Source organism: Suillus subaureus, assembly GCF_016647635.1.
Source record: "Suillus subaureus strain MN1 chromosome Unknown BJ212scaffold_10, whole genome shotgun sequence".
Classification (NCBI taxonomy): Eukaryota; Fungi; Basidiomycota; class Agaricomycetes; order Boletales; family Suillaceae; genus Suillus; species Suillus subaureus.
In genome coordinates, this window is record NW_024538566.1 from 725,876 (window position 1) to 741,013 (window position 15,138).

Here is a 15,138-nt window from a genome sequence, read left to right on the forward strand (position 1 = left end):
CATGTTATCTCGTGTGTGGCGCGAGTTGATCTCTCCTTTGAAAACAGGATTGGCTCGCTCCTGCACCAGGCATTGTGTACAAGCTGAGCACTGGGTCGCAAGCCAAGCGATGTTGCTGTGTCCTATTCTCACTGCCACCGCCAGCTTTGACAATTTACCTCGTGTTTGTATTCCTTCTTCCTTCTACAGCGTTCGGTCCACAGTCCACATATCCACATACGCACACAATCCGGACATATAAATCACGATGCAGCCCATATTCATGGTCGTTCCAACATCTCTCCCACTGTCGATTGTCACACGAAATCATGCCGCTCAGCACGCTACCAGATAATGTCTCATCCCAAATCTTAGAGTCGTTTGAGAAGAACTCTCAGCAGCACCTTATTACAAATGACTTGGAGATCAGGACACGCAACATGGTCAAGTGCTTTGCGAACACCCCTGGCGCTCTCCCCCCACCAAGCACCACTGTCCGTAGCGTTTGGAATCTTACGCCTAACAACAAAGTTGACACGATGCCGATGCCGCCGCAAGGAGATGTTATCTTCTTTCGTGCGCCACCAACTACATTGGACACTACTTTCGCTGTCGTCAATAATCCTTCATCTCTCATACATGGGACTTGCACTTCTACTTCGCACACATGCAGCGTGGATGATGTTTCCTCGAACAATGTTGCTAAAGGTTATCAGCCTAAGGCGCAAAAAAAGTTCTCACTCGAAACCAATGGTCCTGAGGAAAACGCATTGCCTCGGAACGACCAGCACCATTCATGTCCCTCAGACGCCGAGAACAGTTGTGTCACGCAACCCGGCGAATCCCCAATCTTCGCGGGAGGCTTTGGAAAAATTGTTGATGCCAAAATGGAAGAACTCCGAGTTCATGGCTTGGCTTTCGTTGTCAAAAGTCTGCTGACCGATGGAGCGCAGAGCGTCCAGTCAGCGCCACTTGTTTCGATGGTAGTGCAAACCATGTTAGACAGGTTGGCGAAGGAATCGCCGAAACAGATGAAACGTCTCGAAACGGCCCTGCGCGTGAGCGCTATGGAGATGTTTCGCGTACACTGGAAACCAGTTGAGTCCTTCTCCGCTGATTGAGAAAACGGGAGTACTAAACGTTGCTCCCAGGACGGCGACTGGAAGAACATATGCTCCACATCTAGTCGACACTCTACCCTCACGCTGATAGGAGTAAACAAGGCTGGCCTTCTCGGATCACTCTTCTCTGCTAATGTCATGACAGCCGAAGACATCGCCCTTTGCTTGTCCATACTATTGGAGGACATACACTTTGACCGTCTGTGCGCCATGCACGCCCTCCTGTTATATGCAGACGACAGATTGTGCAAACAACGAAATCTGCCAGCATTGATTCAGCTCATAGAAAAGTTGCGCATTATCGATCCACTAACTGACTTGTATCTGTGGTGTCCTGTGCCACATTCCCAGGCCATCATGAAGGTAAGCATTAGAACTTGCTGTGGATGCAACTATGTCTAAGCAAATTTTTGTCAGGATATTCTTGATACTGTCGAAGGCTGGATGGCTATTCAAGCACACAAGCGCGAACAATGTCGTATTTTTGCAAAATCATACTTAACTCAGAAGCCTCCGAAGGTTGTAGGGCCACGAATGCCTGCAGATAGAATGACAAACAAAGCCTAACAATCGAGTTCTGGATGCTACCAACTAGGTTGCGCTCATGTATTGTAAATATATAACGTACTTTCATGTCCGTCTGTTCTCTTGATTCGACCAAGTTCATGTTTGTACACAAATGTTGAATTCAAAATCCTTTTCGTGTAGCAGGTGACATGTAAGCAGTTCATCTACGCCCCTCGAGCGACAAGAAATTGTTCCGGTATATCCGGATTCTCATAACTAGTGAGGGTAGGTACGGTGTATAATTCACTCTTGTCGTTCATCCGCAACTCACGTCGTACCTTGTGCTCTAGTTAAGAACGAAACAATCGTTTTGATGAGAAAGCAACTCACGTGCCAAACCCTTGTATCGCATCCAATCTGCGTCACTGTGGCAGGACATTGTTGGACAATGTACAGAGCATCTTTCATCATGGACCGCTCTTCCGTTTCATCTACTTCACGATAAAAATTGACATGAATCTCGCGGAGGTTACGAGCAACGGCGAAACAGCGGGTCACATCATCCTGACAGGTATGGATGGGAACCTCAATTCACAAAAAACACAAGCTGCGTACCAAATTATGCCGCGCGGTGACGACAAACAGTTGCTCTAAAACAGAACATCGGGAACATATGTCATGTAATGCACCCATACTAATGGACATCCGGTCAATAGAAAACCGCTTGAGGCGCGACCCGTGCATCGTGACAATGGTTCTCCAAAAATCGTCCGCGATAACCATTTTGGGAGTTGGCGTCGTGGCATAAATTTGTAATACTTCTAATGGCGCAGTGGATAGTAGTTCCGTTACATCACTCGTCCATGTCTGAAAGGGCGTCTCAATATGAACCGCCAAAGTGATTGATCTGAGACGCCTAAACGCCCGATGCTTCTTGCAGGTGCTGTTGAAACTGGTCATATCCTGCTCGATACAGTCAGCAGATGCGTAGTGACGGCGAAAGGTTGAAGACTCACAAACGCTGGGGAAAGCCTCTCGAGTCCGATACCCGTGAGGCCATTACGGTTGGCTGACACAATTTCACCAATGCCTCTATGTGTCACCTTTGGGCATCCAATAATAAATAATTGATCCAATTCAGTCATGCTAGGAGCGAGAGTTTCCAGCAAGGTATCAGTGATTAGGTTCGATGTCTACCAAAGAGAATGAGACAAATGAATTCATATCGCTCTGATCCTTGTCATACCTGGCAGATCAAAGTAAGGTTCCGAAGGGTTGGACCTGTAGCGGATATCCAGGAGGGAAGAACTTCAATAACTTGCGCGCTCGGCATTATGAGTGATATTCTAGACAGTTTAGAGAACTGTGTAAGTATGTTAGGATCATAGTATCCGCTGTCCTTTCCGTTGATCTCGAGTTCATTAAGTTGGGGACATTGCTGTAGAGCCAGGAGAATCGCTGATTCCAGCGAGCCATCTCGAGTCCAGGCACATGATCTCAGGTTGACACAATTCTGTATCCCTCTTGTGCAAAGATCCAGGAGGTCGCTGTATGACGAAGAAGAGAGTGCCTTTGGAAAGGCTCTTATCTCTGTATAACGGGGGTTAGTAACTGCGCTGGTTGGTATCATGAATTGGTGTGGGCTCACCGAGACGTGAAACGTATTGTGCAAGACGAGGACAATTCGAAAGTGTCTGGAACAGCAGAACGACCTATTCCGGATGTGAATAAACGGGGATTGTATACATCGCAATATAGTATCCACCTTTGACTTAGCCTTGTGCCATGCGTAGATGTAAATGCGCCGGTAGAGCCTTTGGATCGCAAATTCGTTGAATGATTTATTCACCAAACATAAGAATGCAAGGTGTTGAGCTCTGACTACAAAATCAAAGATTATAGGTAATAATTCGAGAGGGATGTCAACAAAGCTGAGGGCCATGGAACAAGCTGCAGTGGCAGTGCACCGGTGTATATTTCGTTATGTAAGAATTTGCTCTCATGCGATTGGAACGACGAGGACGAGACGCTGCGGTGCTAGGCGTAGTGTAGGGGGCACAAAGGAATTGGCCTCGTGGCAATTGGCAGAATGGCAGAAGTCGGAACAATATATTTCGAGCGCTTTCGACTATGGTTCTACTATGGCAAAAATAACTGACCGCTACATTGAGGATATACATTCTGATGTCAAAAGTGCATCGATATTCCACCCTGATGCACTCTCTGAGCCTCGATTGAGTCATCAATCTCTTCAATGAAGCCAGCTGGCATGCCAACTCTCTCTAGCTCACTCCAGTCGATGATGCCGCTGTCCGGAATGTCCGGTACATCACCTGTAAGATTCAAGCGCCTAACCAAACAACGATCAAGGACAGAGTGGTACAAATACAATATATTAACCCTTGCGACATACCCTCTTAGTGCTTGGAACTCGTTGCCACCGAAGCAATCTCAGGTTTCAATCTTTTATCCAGCGTGGACGCAGAACGAAACCGCGTTGATAAATCACACATCACCTCTTCAGCTTATGACCAAAGCAGAGATTGCATCAAGTAAATACAATGGAGCATAAACATCGACATCAACTTCATACAATACGCTTGTGGTGGTTTATATCTTATACTATGGCGCAATGTCGCCGACTATGGTAAAAGAACGCTGGTGATGGAGTGCCAGTGGGATGCACGATTCTCACTACAAAAATTTCTCCAGTGCTCAAACATGATGTAGCGACTTAGCCTCGATTGCCGAAACAGATCCTGTATACACAATTCAACGTTCAACACGCGAACGACTCGTTGGCCCGTATCTGTAACATGGTCAGACTGCCGCCTGCATAACCGTTACACCAAAAGGTGAAATACTGAAAGCTTAGCTTTCAGCATCAGCGACAGTGCATGTACTGATTATGGAAACTCAGGTAGGCCGGCGTGCTTACACCCTCCCACGTTATCAGATCTTTTTGTCCCAGAGCACCAACCTGTACGTAACTAAACATCAAATCTAAAAATTGATTGACAATCGTGAACTACAGACATATCTGGGACAACAAACTGGGGTTTTATATGCCACAAATACAGACAAAGTGCGCGTAGTGACAGTACCTCGGCGAAGCGGAGTATTAGAACTACGACATCTGAGCAATCTCGAAGTCCTACACTGGGTAGACCAACTAGGTACAGACTTGTTCGTCTCGTCGTCTGTGCAATTCCACAAGACATACAACGTTGGGCATGATTATGGATGTACTTTCTTCAGAGAAAACCCAAAGTCATACAGTCCACCCAATGCTTTAATTCGGAAGCTGGCAGGTATCACAAGTAACGAGATGGACGTGACTGGAAACGTACCAGTCATAAAACACATTCGAAGGAACAAACATGCTGTGATCAATTGTGCAGATGAAGATGTCCCTTGCATTAACTGTATCATCAAAAGGTAAATGTCCGAAGATGAGACTGACCATGATTAGAAGTATCGACCGACACGAGTTCTGGACTTAGGAGATCGCAAAATGAGACATAGTGAATGATGATTAAATTCCCCGCGAATAAAAATATTAGTTCGGAGCAAGGTCACAGCGAACCCCTAGTGATTGAATGTGAAAGTACGTAACGTGACGGCGCTTGATAGGAGGCATCAAGGAAGTGCCGGAATAACCAATTCTCGGCAATCGGGAATGCTATGTCGGAATGAACAATGAATATGCAATTACTGATTATTCCACATATATTGTCGTTACAACGTAATTACTTACCGATATTACTTGCTATTTGCTCAGGGGAGATCTACATACCCAGGGGGGTTCTTTCGTTTTCGTCATTCCACGCCAGTCTGACCCTGGTCAACTCGGAAGAAACTTCTGCTTCCGCGATAGGTGGGGATAGAAAGTCTCGATTGCCTTTCTTTATAGCGAGGTAGCCACGAACTTCTGCATGAGTGCGATCAGGGGCTTTGGGGCATGTTTTTTGGTCAATTAAATGTTTGAGGTGGTTGTCGTCACGGCCCTCAATGGATGCCGAGCAGTAGTTACATTTGAGAAAGTAGCAGTTTGAGTTGCTTTTGATTTTCTTCCCAGGAACAAAGCTGTCGGACACGACTTTTCGGACAGGACGGCCCTTGGGCTCTTGGGCCATGGTAATTGCCAACTTGCATAGCGAGATACATTCAAACAAATGTTACATGTTTATTGATTGTTAGTGAGAACAAATACCAGACCATCGTAGTTCTGCTGACTTCTGCCAACTACCCTCGACCTACTGCACTGAACTGCCCACTTCCCGGAGAGCCTGTTCGATCGCGGTGCGAGTAGCCTGGGACCAGTGCTTACTTCAATCTGCCAAGAGACAAGCCTGGGCCGGTGACTGCTCGCAAAGTCCCACAGGTGACATCATGCATTGTCACGTTTAGACACTTAATTTTGATTTGGGATCAACATGTCGTGAAACAAGTTAGTTGTTTATGTTATTTAATGTCCGAGGACCCAGCGACCCTTGGATAATCGAAGCCCAGCGTGCAGCAGAGCTTCGCGAGGCAAACCACGTTCTTGGCACACCCGCTGCAGTCGCCCGTCCCTCAAGATAAGGGTCTGTCAGCTGAAGAAAGAGGAACGCTGGGATGGCGGGGATGACAGGAGTTTCGAACCTGCGAAAGTTCTCGTCAGGGGGCTATCGCTACCCCAACTGTACCGACCTTCTCGTTCTCTTTAGGACAATACTACTGAGCCCATATACCTAGTGGGAGCACAGGCTCTGTCGCACAACTGCAAACAAGAAACGACGACCGGCCAGCTGCGTCCAGCAACCACGACCCACCGGCAGGGTTGAGTGAGGGTAGGAAGCTTCGTCTCGCCAAAGTCTCGCGGCCTTTAGCACGTCGAACCCCTAAACCTACATACCAAACCCGATTCGGCCGTTTCCGAACCAAACAGGCAATTTGGCGTCTCCGTGAAGAGACAATGCTGAAACTGTATGCTTGCAGTGAGACCGAGAAAGGCAGAATTCATGGTCAACTCACACAGACCACAAGCATATCTGTCAAACATCTGTCCATCCAAGTTCTCCGTGACCGTGCCTATCAGAAAATCTATCCGAAGTCTGTCGTTTGAATCCCCGGAATCTTGATGTGTCTAAAAATGCGACGTTGGCAATGATAGTCATCGCATTAACAAACAAGTGACCTGCGGGTGACTTGTTATCGGGCACCGGGTGGGAAAACATTCAGGCCCGCACAAAAACCCGGACTCGTGCGGGTCCGCTGGTTGACAGCATTAGGCGTTTAAACTTTGAGGACCCTAAAGGACCCTGACTTAAGTTAGCAATTTACTTAATTTTGTTTTTGAATGTTGAAAATGTCAAGTTCTTTCTTCAGACTACATATATGAGCCCGAGAAGGACAATTTAGGGCCACCAAACGACCGAATTGAAGCTCTTGTGGCTTTTTATTGTGTTGCATTCAACTGCTCATAAACGCGCCTGAGGCACCTGACACCCTTACTCATACTACTGAGTCAGTTCTCTGGCTTCTTTACTGTCGTAGCCAGGCCAAATAGGGGACCTACTGAGGCTCGTCGATTCATTGCTGTAAACGCGATGCGGAACTCTGAAAAGGAATGCATCTCAATCGTATCTCCACATTCCAGTGAAAACTTGTCATCTCGTACGAATTGTGAGTGGCACCTTTGAACGGACGTTTCAGCGACCTTGCTGACAGCCAGGAAGACTCCCGAACAAACTCTGGGTTGCTCGTTGCCACCCCCCCTTTGTTCAACCAGTCTCACTTTGACATTGTTCTTCGGCGGCAGCTTTCTCGTAAAGAAGGAAGACCCAAGTTTACGGCTGTTCCCTCGAGATTCCTGAACCTCACCAATGACTTTGAGTTTGCTGGCTGGGGTTCTATCTCTCATCTCACCCTTACACCTGAAGATATAGATCAGGGTGAAGTTGAACTGAATTTTTTCCGAGAGCAGCAGGTTCTTGGGCAGTTTACAGCCAGTGCTCTTGCTGCGAATGACATACTTGGCGGCGTGTTCTACACTCTGCCGAGCGTTGTCGCTGTCGGCGGTGTCTAGTGAGCTAATTTCGAAATAAATATACATTTGAACACGCCTAACTACTTTCAGTTCTCCTATTTCGCTATTTGTGGCAGCTTTAACATTATTCCTGTGGCGTCCTGTCATGGAAGAATTGGCTTCTGCTCTTCCGATTAGTGGGGCTCCTTATACCTACCTGTACGTTGTCTCTGCTTCTGAACAGAAATATTTGTGACACATTACCACCAGGCTCAATGTATCTACAAAATCTGTGGCTCTTTTTGGGGCAGCGCTCCTCCTTCTAGATTTTTCAGCCACAGTAGTAGTTTCGGCTGCAACCGCGGCATCATATCTTGCAGGCGAAGTCTCGCTACCCTTTCCAGTCTATGTCGGTGCCGTCCTTGTTTTCGTGCTATTCACTTTCGTCAGCCTTTCAGGCTTGAGAGAAAGTGCTCGCGTAGCAACTGGTATACTGGCGATGCACGTGAGCTCTGATGTTTCCTACTGTCTACCTACTTCTGATCATACGTGGGAGCAAGGCTGTGGTAATGATCATGCTTATTGTAGCTTCTGTCGTTGCTTGGGGGCGAGGCGGGATGGCGCAGCTCAGTTCCAACTGGTCGTTGAGGCACGTTGGATTATCTCCAGCAGCTATAGCCCGACAGGTGTTCAATGGCATATGTTTAGGGATGCTAGGGCTGACTGGATTTGAATGTGAGTATTTCAACCTGTCACACACAGTGTGTATAATACAGCTTAGGCGCACCCTCGTATACGTCAAGGATGAAGCAGAACTGTTATCCCAAAGTTCTCCGCAACTTGCATTTACCTGCACTTTTCCTCACTAGCGTTATGATGCTCCTTGTTTTGGCACTTATTGCCCCTCGACGTAGTTGAAAGTGGCAACAATACCCTTAGTTTGTTGGCTGAAATGGTGCGCACGCTTGCAATTTTCGATGACTATGCGTGACACTAAAGTGCATGGCCAGGTTGCAGGACGGTGGTTACGGATAATGGTCGTAGTTGACGCCGTTGTTGTACTTTGTGCGGGTGTACTTACAGGTTCGTGAACCAGAATTGCGCGTCATGATCCACACTCATGACGTATTTTTAGGAATTTTGAGCGCATGCGAGCTCCTTGTTAAGCTGTCATGCGATTGTGTCCTTCCTCGCGTATTCCTTGCTACAGTGCCAGCAACAGGCGCCCCTTATGTCACAGTCTTTTCATTCATTGCATTCAGCGCATTAATATATGCAAGCACGGGCGCAAACCTGGTTGTGATATCCCAGATGTGTGTTCTCAAATTCAGCAGTATCGGAAGACTCTGAGATTTAACAGGTTTACGATGGTGTGGTTGGCCGTTATGGCGCTCTTCCCTATCTGTCTCGTACTCCTCCGTTTCTCACGACCTCGACTTCCGCGTGCATCCCAATGTTCACTGTTTTTCGTTACTGGTGCTATCGGTGTCGCCGTGACCGTAGCGGCAGGCAACGTGGCCATCGATCCTACCATAGCAGGGTAAGGCGCCTCCATCTTGTCACGATATTTCGCTAAATCACTGCTTTAGATGGTTTGCTCTGTACCTCATCATCCTTCTCGTTCTGTTTTACATCTCGCAAAATCAGGTGACTATGCTGCGATGGATATACTGGGCGTATGACCAGCTTCCCTGGCTGCATAGACTGCGGCTTACCAAAGGGTGGGGTGACGGTCTGGCCCGGCGTATGAGAAGCCTGCGTAGGCGGGAGGTTTGTTTGCTTGTGAAAACCGATGAGGTACGCGCACCAAAGTAGAGGGTTAAGTTTACTAAAATAGTTCCTGAAGATCAACAACTTGTTCGACATGATTCTTTACGTCCGACGTAATGAAGAAACGTCATGTCTGAAGATAGTGCACTTTCATAGCGGAGACGTACCTTCCGAGATGGAGGCCAACGCGAAAAGTAACCATATCTTGCTATATTTCTGTCCGTAATCCTGACGGTGTGGTTTCGTAGTTCTGGACGAAGCGTTTCCTGAAATCACTGTTGATCTGGTGCGTGAACAATGGTCTTGCTTAGCACTTAACCTCTGACCTCCGGCAGATGTTTATTAAAGGTCAATTTGATCCAAAAAATCTAGCCGCCGTAGCGCACCATTTGAAAATTCCGCGGTCTCTCATGTTCATGAATAGCCCAGGTCCGAATTTTCAGTATCCTGTGGCAGAGCTTGGAACACGCATCATTTCGATCTGAGCATCATGCGCATCGCATTGACATTAAACTCGGTGCTGCGATAGGGCGCCGTCCTTTGACATTGAACACTTTCTTTTGATACTTGGGTTCGTCTGCCGCTGTATGGGCATAGTTTCTGATCTGGATCGCAGCACCATGAATATATTCGTGGATAATGTAGATAAGATATTTACGATATTTATAGAGCGCGTTATTGTGGGCGTTTTCTTAGCTACTCGTTAAGTTGAGTGCCATAGACCACCGCTCCTTTCCTTTACCACCACCACCACCCTCGAATGTATACACTGCCTCAGTCATGGGAACGCTGCCGTCAAGTGCCATAGTGATCAAGTTATAAATTGTTGCATTACGAAGTTGAGCTCGATTCGATGAAGCCACGTTCGTAAACTGCACGGGTGGAAACTTCCGACTGGGGGGCCAATCGGACAGGGCTGGAGTCGCACTTGGCGGTGGACTGACTCGCCGTTAGGTTCTGAGGAAGCATAGTTGAGATTGACAATGGTGCCTATGTCAATTCACGGACATCACCGCGCTAGGGTTGTTTGATGCAAGATAACGAACACAGCTAGCCTTGGAAGAACATTTTTAGAGGAGCTCATGGCGGGAGAAGGGAAAGCTGACATCCGCAATCTATCATTATCCTGCAGCCGAGATTTGGCCGAGATCGGATTGTTAGCGTTGGCAAAGATACCCTTTTGAAGCGCAAAGGCTTCTCAGTGAGAGTGCCAAGTTTCCCGCTATCAACGATGGCCCTGACACACTGAACAGCGGGTAAAACCTGGAAATGTGGCATTTTCATCAAGACAGCCTGTCATTGCAATTAGATAGACACTTGCCTATGGTGGAATGCCTCAAGAAGAACCGTTCTAGTCTGCAGTAGAAGAGATTTCCTCAGCGGTATTGCCACTGGGCTTCTTGAGAAGTACATGTTTAGCTGCCTAGGGGTTGACATTATGAGTCATTATGTCAACCCTTGGGCAGCTAACAAGTCCTCAGTTTAACAACGACTTCGCACCGGCCGGCGGGAACGGCGGATTGATGGGGGCACGCCCTACTAATCAATGCATTTGGGGTTTTGAGTCGGGCTTGGGACACGGGGCCCAAGACTAGATAGTATTGTCCTGCATAGAGTCTCAGTGTCGCTCTCAATGGACAAAAATTTGAAATAAAAAAAACGACTTCGCACGGACTCGGAGTTGTGGACATCATGGTCTATTGCATTTAAATTGTCAACAAGAAGTTATGTCAATGAGCAGTAAATACTACATACCGTTGTAGTGACCGGGTCATCTTTTTTTTATGGACTGTCTCTCTGAGGGTCTTGTCGCCGCCGTTTGTCGGGACCGTATCAGCATCCGGGTCATCGTCGTTTGGTTTTAATGGTTGTCGTGACGTATTTGGCTTTGACAGTCAACTTGCTTCAAGTACACTGTCAAGATACAAAACTCAAACAACTATACTAGCAACTTAATTTCCATCACAGAGATGTCGTTCGTGGCTGGCTCTCTCGCTGGTGCACTTGTGATGGGTGGTGTAAGTATTGTCGCCCAAATCAGCATTCGTCTAATGGACCCATTACTTTAGATTTACCATGGGTTTTCGAACTTGGTGCAAACCAGGTGAGCAACCATCCGTTTGCAAGAATTCAAGACAAGCCTGTTCATTATTCATATTACAGGACTGCCCAGCACCGTGCCGAGTTCGTTCATATCCCAGCTCTTTACCTCTAACCCCGACTTAACATGTTACACAGCATTCATATGCTCTCGGAGCGTATCGCTAACGCCTCGACTACAATTCCCTCTCCTCCGCCTGCATCCGTGCGTATAACGCATCATCCGTTAACATCGCTCATTCAGTCCAAATGGAACGATGAGGTTGCTGGTTTATTCGGAACTGCTTGGCGGTGGGAGCAGCGTGCAGTAGAGTTGGGGAAGAAAGTTCTGTATGGTGGCGACTCATGATACCAATTGCCCTTAGGCTAGGCATTAGACTAATCGAAAGGTGTCAGTTGTCCCTTCTAGGAATCTTGACGCCAGCAATTTGCTATGCACCGCAAACTACATACTGGCGACATGCGCCCCGCAGTCCATTATTTTGCATCCCAATTGCTTCCTTCCAAACGTGCACATTTCGGTTCTATCTACGTAAATTATCATCTTCCATACCCTTGATAATATTGTTGAGTATCACGGCCTTGTGAAGGTGGCGGAGGTGGAGGTTTGGTCTGGTACTGTGAACCCTGCTGGGTTGGCTGTGTCTGTGAAAGATATTGTCGCCATGACTGTGGCGGAAGCGGAGCTTGCTGGCCGTATGTCTGTGGACTCTGTGGATTCGTAGCGTACTGCGGTCGTGACGGAGGTGGCGGTGGTAAGAAAAAGGAAGACTGCCTTTGTGGCGAAGCAGAGTGCGTTTGCTGCTGTGGAACTGGAGGGGCGGCGCGTGGTGTAGAAAACTGGGATCCGAACGCCCCCAGGCTTGCATATGGATCGAATGGCGGGTTTGGCGATACTGGATTTGTGTATGCTGGGCGTGCGGGTTGTTGTGGAGGTGGCGGGAGATTCGAATATGTCTTGATTGGCTGGGGTGGAGGAGGCGGGAATATGGGGGAGTATGACGCCTGTGGCGGTTTTAGTGGGGGAGATATTGAATTCTGACTTCCTTGCAGGTTCATAGATGCGAAGGATGAGTCCAGAGATGGGGGAGAACGCGGCGGCGGTGGTAAGGGAGGTTTTTCAGCAGGTGTCTGGGGTACCGCAAGCCGCTGCTGGATGTCCGCTTGCCCAACAAGTCTGTCGCGTTCCGATCGACGGTCGGTGATAAAGGACTTAACACTAAGAGCAAGTGTAGCACTCAGTTCAGTAAGTTGTTGGTAGAACTGCAGTCCTTTCCTGAACCGAATTTCAGATACGATGAAAGGGGAAAAAGAGTACACATACGTTAACCCATCCCTGACCTCCATATATCCGTCTCTCGCATTTGAGAACCTGCGTACGGTATCCTTCTTCCGCCGCTCGCGCTCATCCCACTTCTTTGCGCCAGGTCCACGCCCAGCAAGGTCTCGTAAGTTCTTCCACAGTCCCTGAATTTCCTGCAACACGGTTTGCTGATTATGTACAGTGGTTCCAAGACGTTGTTGGTATGTCCGGAATTTCTCAAGTTCTGCGGCAAACAGCGATTGCTCGGCGCCAGGGTTACGGCGATTTAAAAGCAGCAGGTGCGAGACGTCGTCGGCTTGGATCTATGTGGGAAGAATGTTAGTTAAATCTAAATAATATTATTGTGCACATTACCTTGTCTTTTAGTTCTTTGAGCACTTCACCTCGCTCATACGCAATTTTCTTCAACCGTCCCAGGCGCTCCTCAATTTCGGTAGTATACTGTCTGATTCTGACTCGTTCCGTTTCATCGTGCGCCTCGACACCGATGTCAAGATCTAGCAGGCTTTCTGAAGGGGCATCACGCTGGGCGCTAGCGCGGAATACCTCTTCGACGTCAGATGATAGCAACAGTCGAATATCAGATTTGACCGATTCCCAGAGCATCGATACCTGTTGGTCGGACACGGCAGCAGCGTCTAGAGCGCCTATATGAGATTTTAAGTCCTGCCGAATAGGCTTCGTAAAAGATGCAGATGGTTCTTGTGTCCATAGGTGGTCGTACTTGACCCGCATCGTCTCGCACTCTCTCGATTCAACATCGAGATCCCGCGAGATACCGTCCAGCTCCACTTTGACAGCTTCCTTGAGACGAGCCATCTGTTGCAAAAGCGTGTCGATGCCCTCCCTGTCCTCCATGACGTTGATATCCTCTCGCCAACGGCGTACATCCAGGGGGATCTCTTCCTCTCCACCCAAGCTACCCTCAGCCATCGCCTTGAACCTCGCAAGTCCCGCCTGCACTCCCATTGCTTCCAGTGCACTGCGCACCTCAACCTCAGCGCTTTCTGCGTTCTCAACCTCTTTGCGTACAAGCTTTGCCTTCTCCTCAGAATACACGCTGGCGCTCTCGTGCACGCTCAATGGAATCAGCTTGACGAAAATATCCGCGCCTATAACATTCTGGACATCTGGTGCGCGATACACCTCTTGAATGGAAATAGGCGTTGCGACAACCGCTTTTTCGATAGCAGGCAGTGCGTCGGCAGATGGAAGGACAGCATTGTAGATGAGGTCGTTATCGCGCTGCGCTTCTGTCTTGCGGTCTGTGCTCAGCTGAAGCTGTACCTTTGTGCGTTCGGAGATGGAAGGTCCGGCATCTGCGGGAAGCGTAGGTGATACGTGGGCGAACAAAGCAGTGAAACTTGCAGCAGAACGATTGGCTTCTCTTGCTAGAGATTCAGCGAGGGTGAACCGTACGAGGGCCTCGCCGTAGGCCCCCGCTTTATTGTCAACTTGACCGCGATAGTACTGTGCGATAGAGCCAAAGTGTTTGGATTTTATCTGTACAATATGTCAATGCTAATCTCCTGCTTCGGGATATGAACATACCTGAATGAGAGTGATCCAATTGCGATCAAATATGCCCTTGCCCATGAAATCTTTTACCTCCTCGCTCAGTGAGGTGTACATGGAAGCAGACTGGGAGGCAATCTTGGCTACCAAAGTAGGTGCTTTCTTCTCGTCGATGCATTTTTCCAAAAATACTTCTGTAGCCTGCGCCATGATGACTCCCACCAGAAACTTGATCACCTCCCGGCTGAGGTCAGTCGAGGGGGCATGCAAGAAATTCTCGTTAATATATGTGAGCATGCCTGCGCATGTCCTAAAGTAGTAAAAGGCGAGTTTGAGTCCCTCTGGATCGGACCTGTTCTGGGAGGCAGCAATGGCGGAATGCGTAGCCGCGATCTGAAACAGAACTGAAGCCTTCTCATACGCAATAGCCGTCTGCGTAGTCAACTTATTCGTGAAAGCATCATTCCACGGGAAGTTGACGCGGATCTCGGGGAAGCGCATCTCTAGGATCTCGAGTTGCCCAAAGTACTTGTAGAGTAGATCACGACCTGGGAAGCAAAGTTGTGAGTACCCTAAGATTGTGATTGGTTGAACGACGAACCTGTCATATCGCTGCCTGCTCCCTTTACAGCGTCTTGCCTGCAGCGTTGCAAAGCTTGGCATTCCTGTGCATAATTGTCTGGGTTCTCGCCGAAGGACTTGGCAATGAGATTGCGTATGGGGCCTGTCCAATCAACATCCCCGGTCGTCTTCTTGGGGATCGCTATCATGGGCGACTGGTGCGCCATGTCTGAAAACTATACCTTGGTATT

At 48.2% G+C, this 15,138-nt stretch overlaps 5 protein-coding genes across 5 annotated transcripts; 3 read left to right on the forward strand and 2 right to left on the reverse strand.

Annotated features, from left to right (window-relative positions):
* The first annotated feature begins 71 nt into the window (after nucleotides 1-71).
* BJ212DRAFT_76356 (uncharacterized protein) lies at nucleotides 72-1,993 on the forward strand. Its single transcript, XM_041344011.1, has 3 exons — nucleotides 72-1,076; nucleotides 1,131-1,463; nucleotides 1,518-1,993. Exons 1-3 carry the CDS (start codon nucleotides 309-311, stop codon nucleotides 1,665-1,667), a joined length of 1,251 nt encoding a protein of 416 aa, XP_041194863.1. The 5' UTR covers nucleotides 72-308; the 3' UTR covers nucleotides 1,668-1,993.
* Nucleotides 1,832-3,549, reverse strand: BJ212DRAFT_1479308 (uncharacterized protein; the record flags this gene model as incomplete). Its single annotated transcript, XM_041339851.1, has 7 exons — nucleotides 1,832-1,945; nucleotides 1,998-2,171; nucleotides 2,223-2,570; nucleotides 2,624-2,800; nucleotides 2,854-3,197; nucleotides 3,256-3,319; nucleotides 3,373-3,549. 7 exons carry the CDS (start codon nucleotides 3,547-3,549, stop codon nucleotides 1,832-1,834), a joined length of 1,398 nt encoding a protein of 465 aa, XP_041194864.1.
* A 3,649-nt stretch (nucleotides 3,550-7,198) lies between these two features.
* Nucleotides 7,199-9,872, forward strand: BJ212DRAFT_1446266 (amino acid permease-domain-containing protein; the record flags this gene model as incomplete). Its single annotated transcript, XM_041338220.1, has 13 exons — nucleotides 7,199-7,257; nucleotides 7,458-7,676; nucleotides 7,729-7,836; nucleotides 7,888-8,122; nucleotides 8,178-8,352; nucleotides 8,399-8,502; nucleotides 8,628-8,700; nucleotides 8,753-8,930; nucleotides 8,978-9,157; nucleotides 9,207-9,414; nucleotides 9,464-9,581; nucleotides 9,636-9,673; nucleotides 9,723-9,872. 13 exons carry the CDS (start codon nucleotides 7,199-7,201, stop codon nucleotides 9,870-9,872), a joined length of 1,845 nt encoding a protein of 614 aa, XP_041194865.1.
* Nucleotides 9,873-11,102: 1,230 nt separating this feature from the next.
* BJ212DRAFT_76391 (uncharacterized protein) lies at nucleotides 11,103-11,932 on the forward strand. The gene is made up of 4 exons (XM_041344013.1): nucleotides 11,103-11,405; nucleotides 11,457-11,491; nucleotides 11,551-11,571; nucleotides 11,626-11,932. The coding sequence occupies exons 1-4, from the start codon at nucleotides 11,358-11,360 to the stop codon at nucleotides 11,834-11,836; spliced, it is 315 nt and encodes a 104-aa protein (XP_041194866.1). The 5' UTR covers nucleotides 11,103-11,357; the 3' UTR covers nucleotides 11,837-11,932.
* Nucleotides 11,933-12,027: 95 nt separating this feature from the next.
* BJ212DRAFT_1479312 (BRO1-like domain-containing protein) lies at nucleotides 12,028-15,114 on the reverse strand (the record flags this gene model as incomplete). Its single annotated transcript, XM_041339852.1, has 5 exons — nucleotides 12,028-12,763; nucleotides 12,812-13,113; nucleotides 13,166-14,314; nucleotides 14,363-14,874; nucleotides 14,928-15,114. The coding sequence occupies 5 exons, from the start codon at nucleotides 15,112-15,114 to the stop codon at nucleotides 12,028-12,030; spliced, it is 2,886 nt and encodes a 961-aa protein (XP_041194867.1).
* Nucleotides 15,115-15,138: the final 24 nt, after the last annotated feature.

What these genes read in the sequence shown, in the direction of transcription:
- BJ212DRAFT_76391 (XM_041344013.1), top strand. Translation starts at nt 11,358, where the DNA reads ATGTCGTTCGTGGCTGGCTCTCTCGCTGGTGCACTTGTGATGGGTGGT. An exon ending in GTGCACTTGTGATGGGTGGT is followed by an intron (nt 11,406 to 11,456) that starts GTAAGTATTGTC and finishes CCATTACTTTAG; the next exon opens with ATTTACCATGGGTTTTCGAA. An exon ending in ACTGCCCAGCACCGTGCCGA is followed by an intron (nt 11,572 to 11,625) that starts GTTCGTTCATAT and finishes CATGTTACACAG; the next exon opens with CATTCATATGCTCTCGGAGC.
- BJ212DRAFT_76356 (XM_041344011.1), top strand. Translation starts at nt 309, where the DNA reads ATGCCGCTCAGCACGCTACCAGATAATGTCTCATCCCAAATCTTAGAG. An exon ending in TTCGCGTACACTGGAAACCA is followed by an intron (nt 1,077 to 1,130) that starts GTTGAGTCCTTC and finishes CGTTGCTCCCAG; the next exon opens with GACGGCGACTGGAAGAACAT. An exon ending in ATTCCCAGGCCATCATGAAG is followed by an intron (nt 1,464 to 1,517) that starts GTAAGCATTAGA and finishes AATTTTTGTCAG; the next exon opens with GATATTCTTGATACTGTCGA.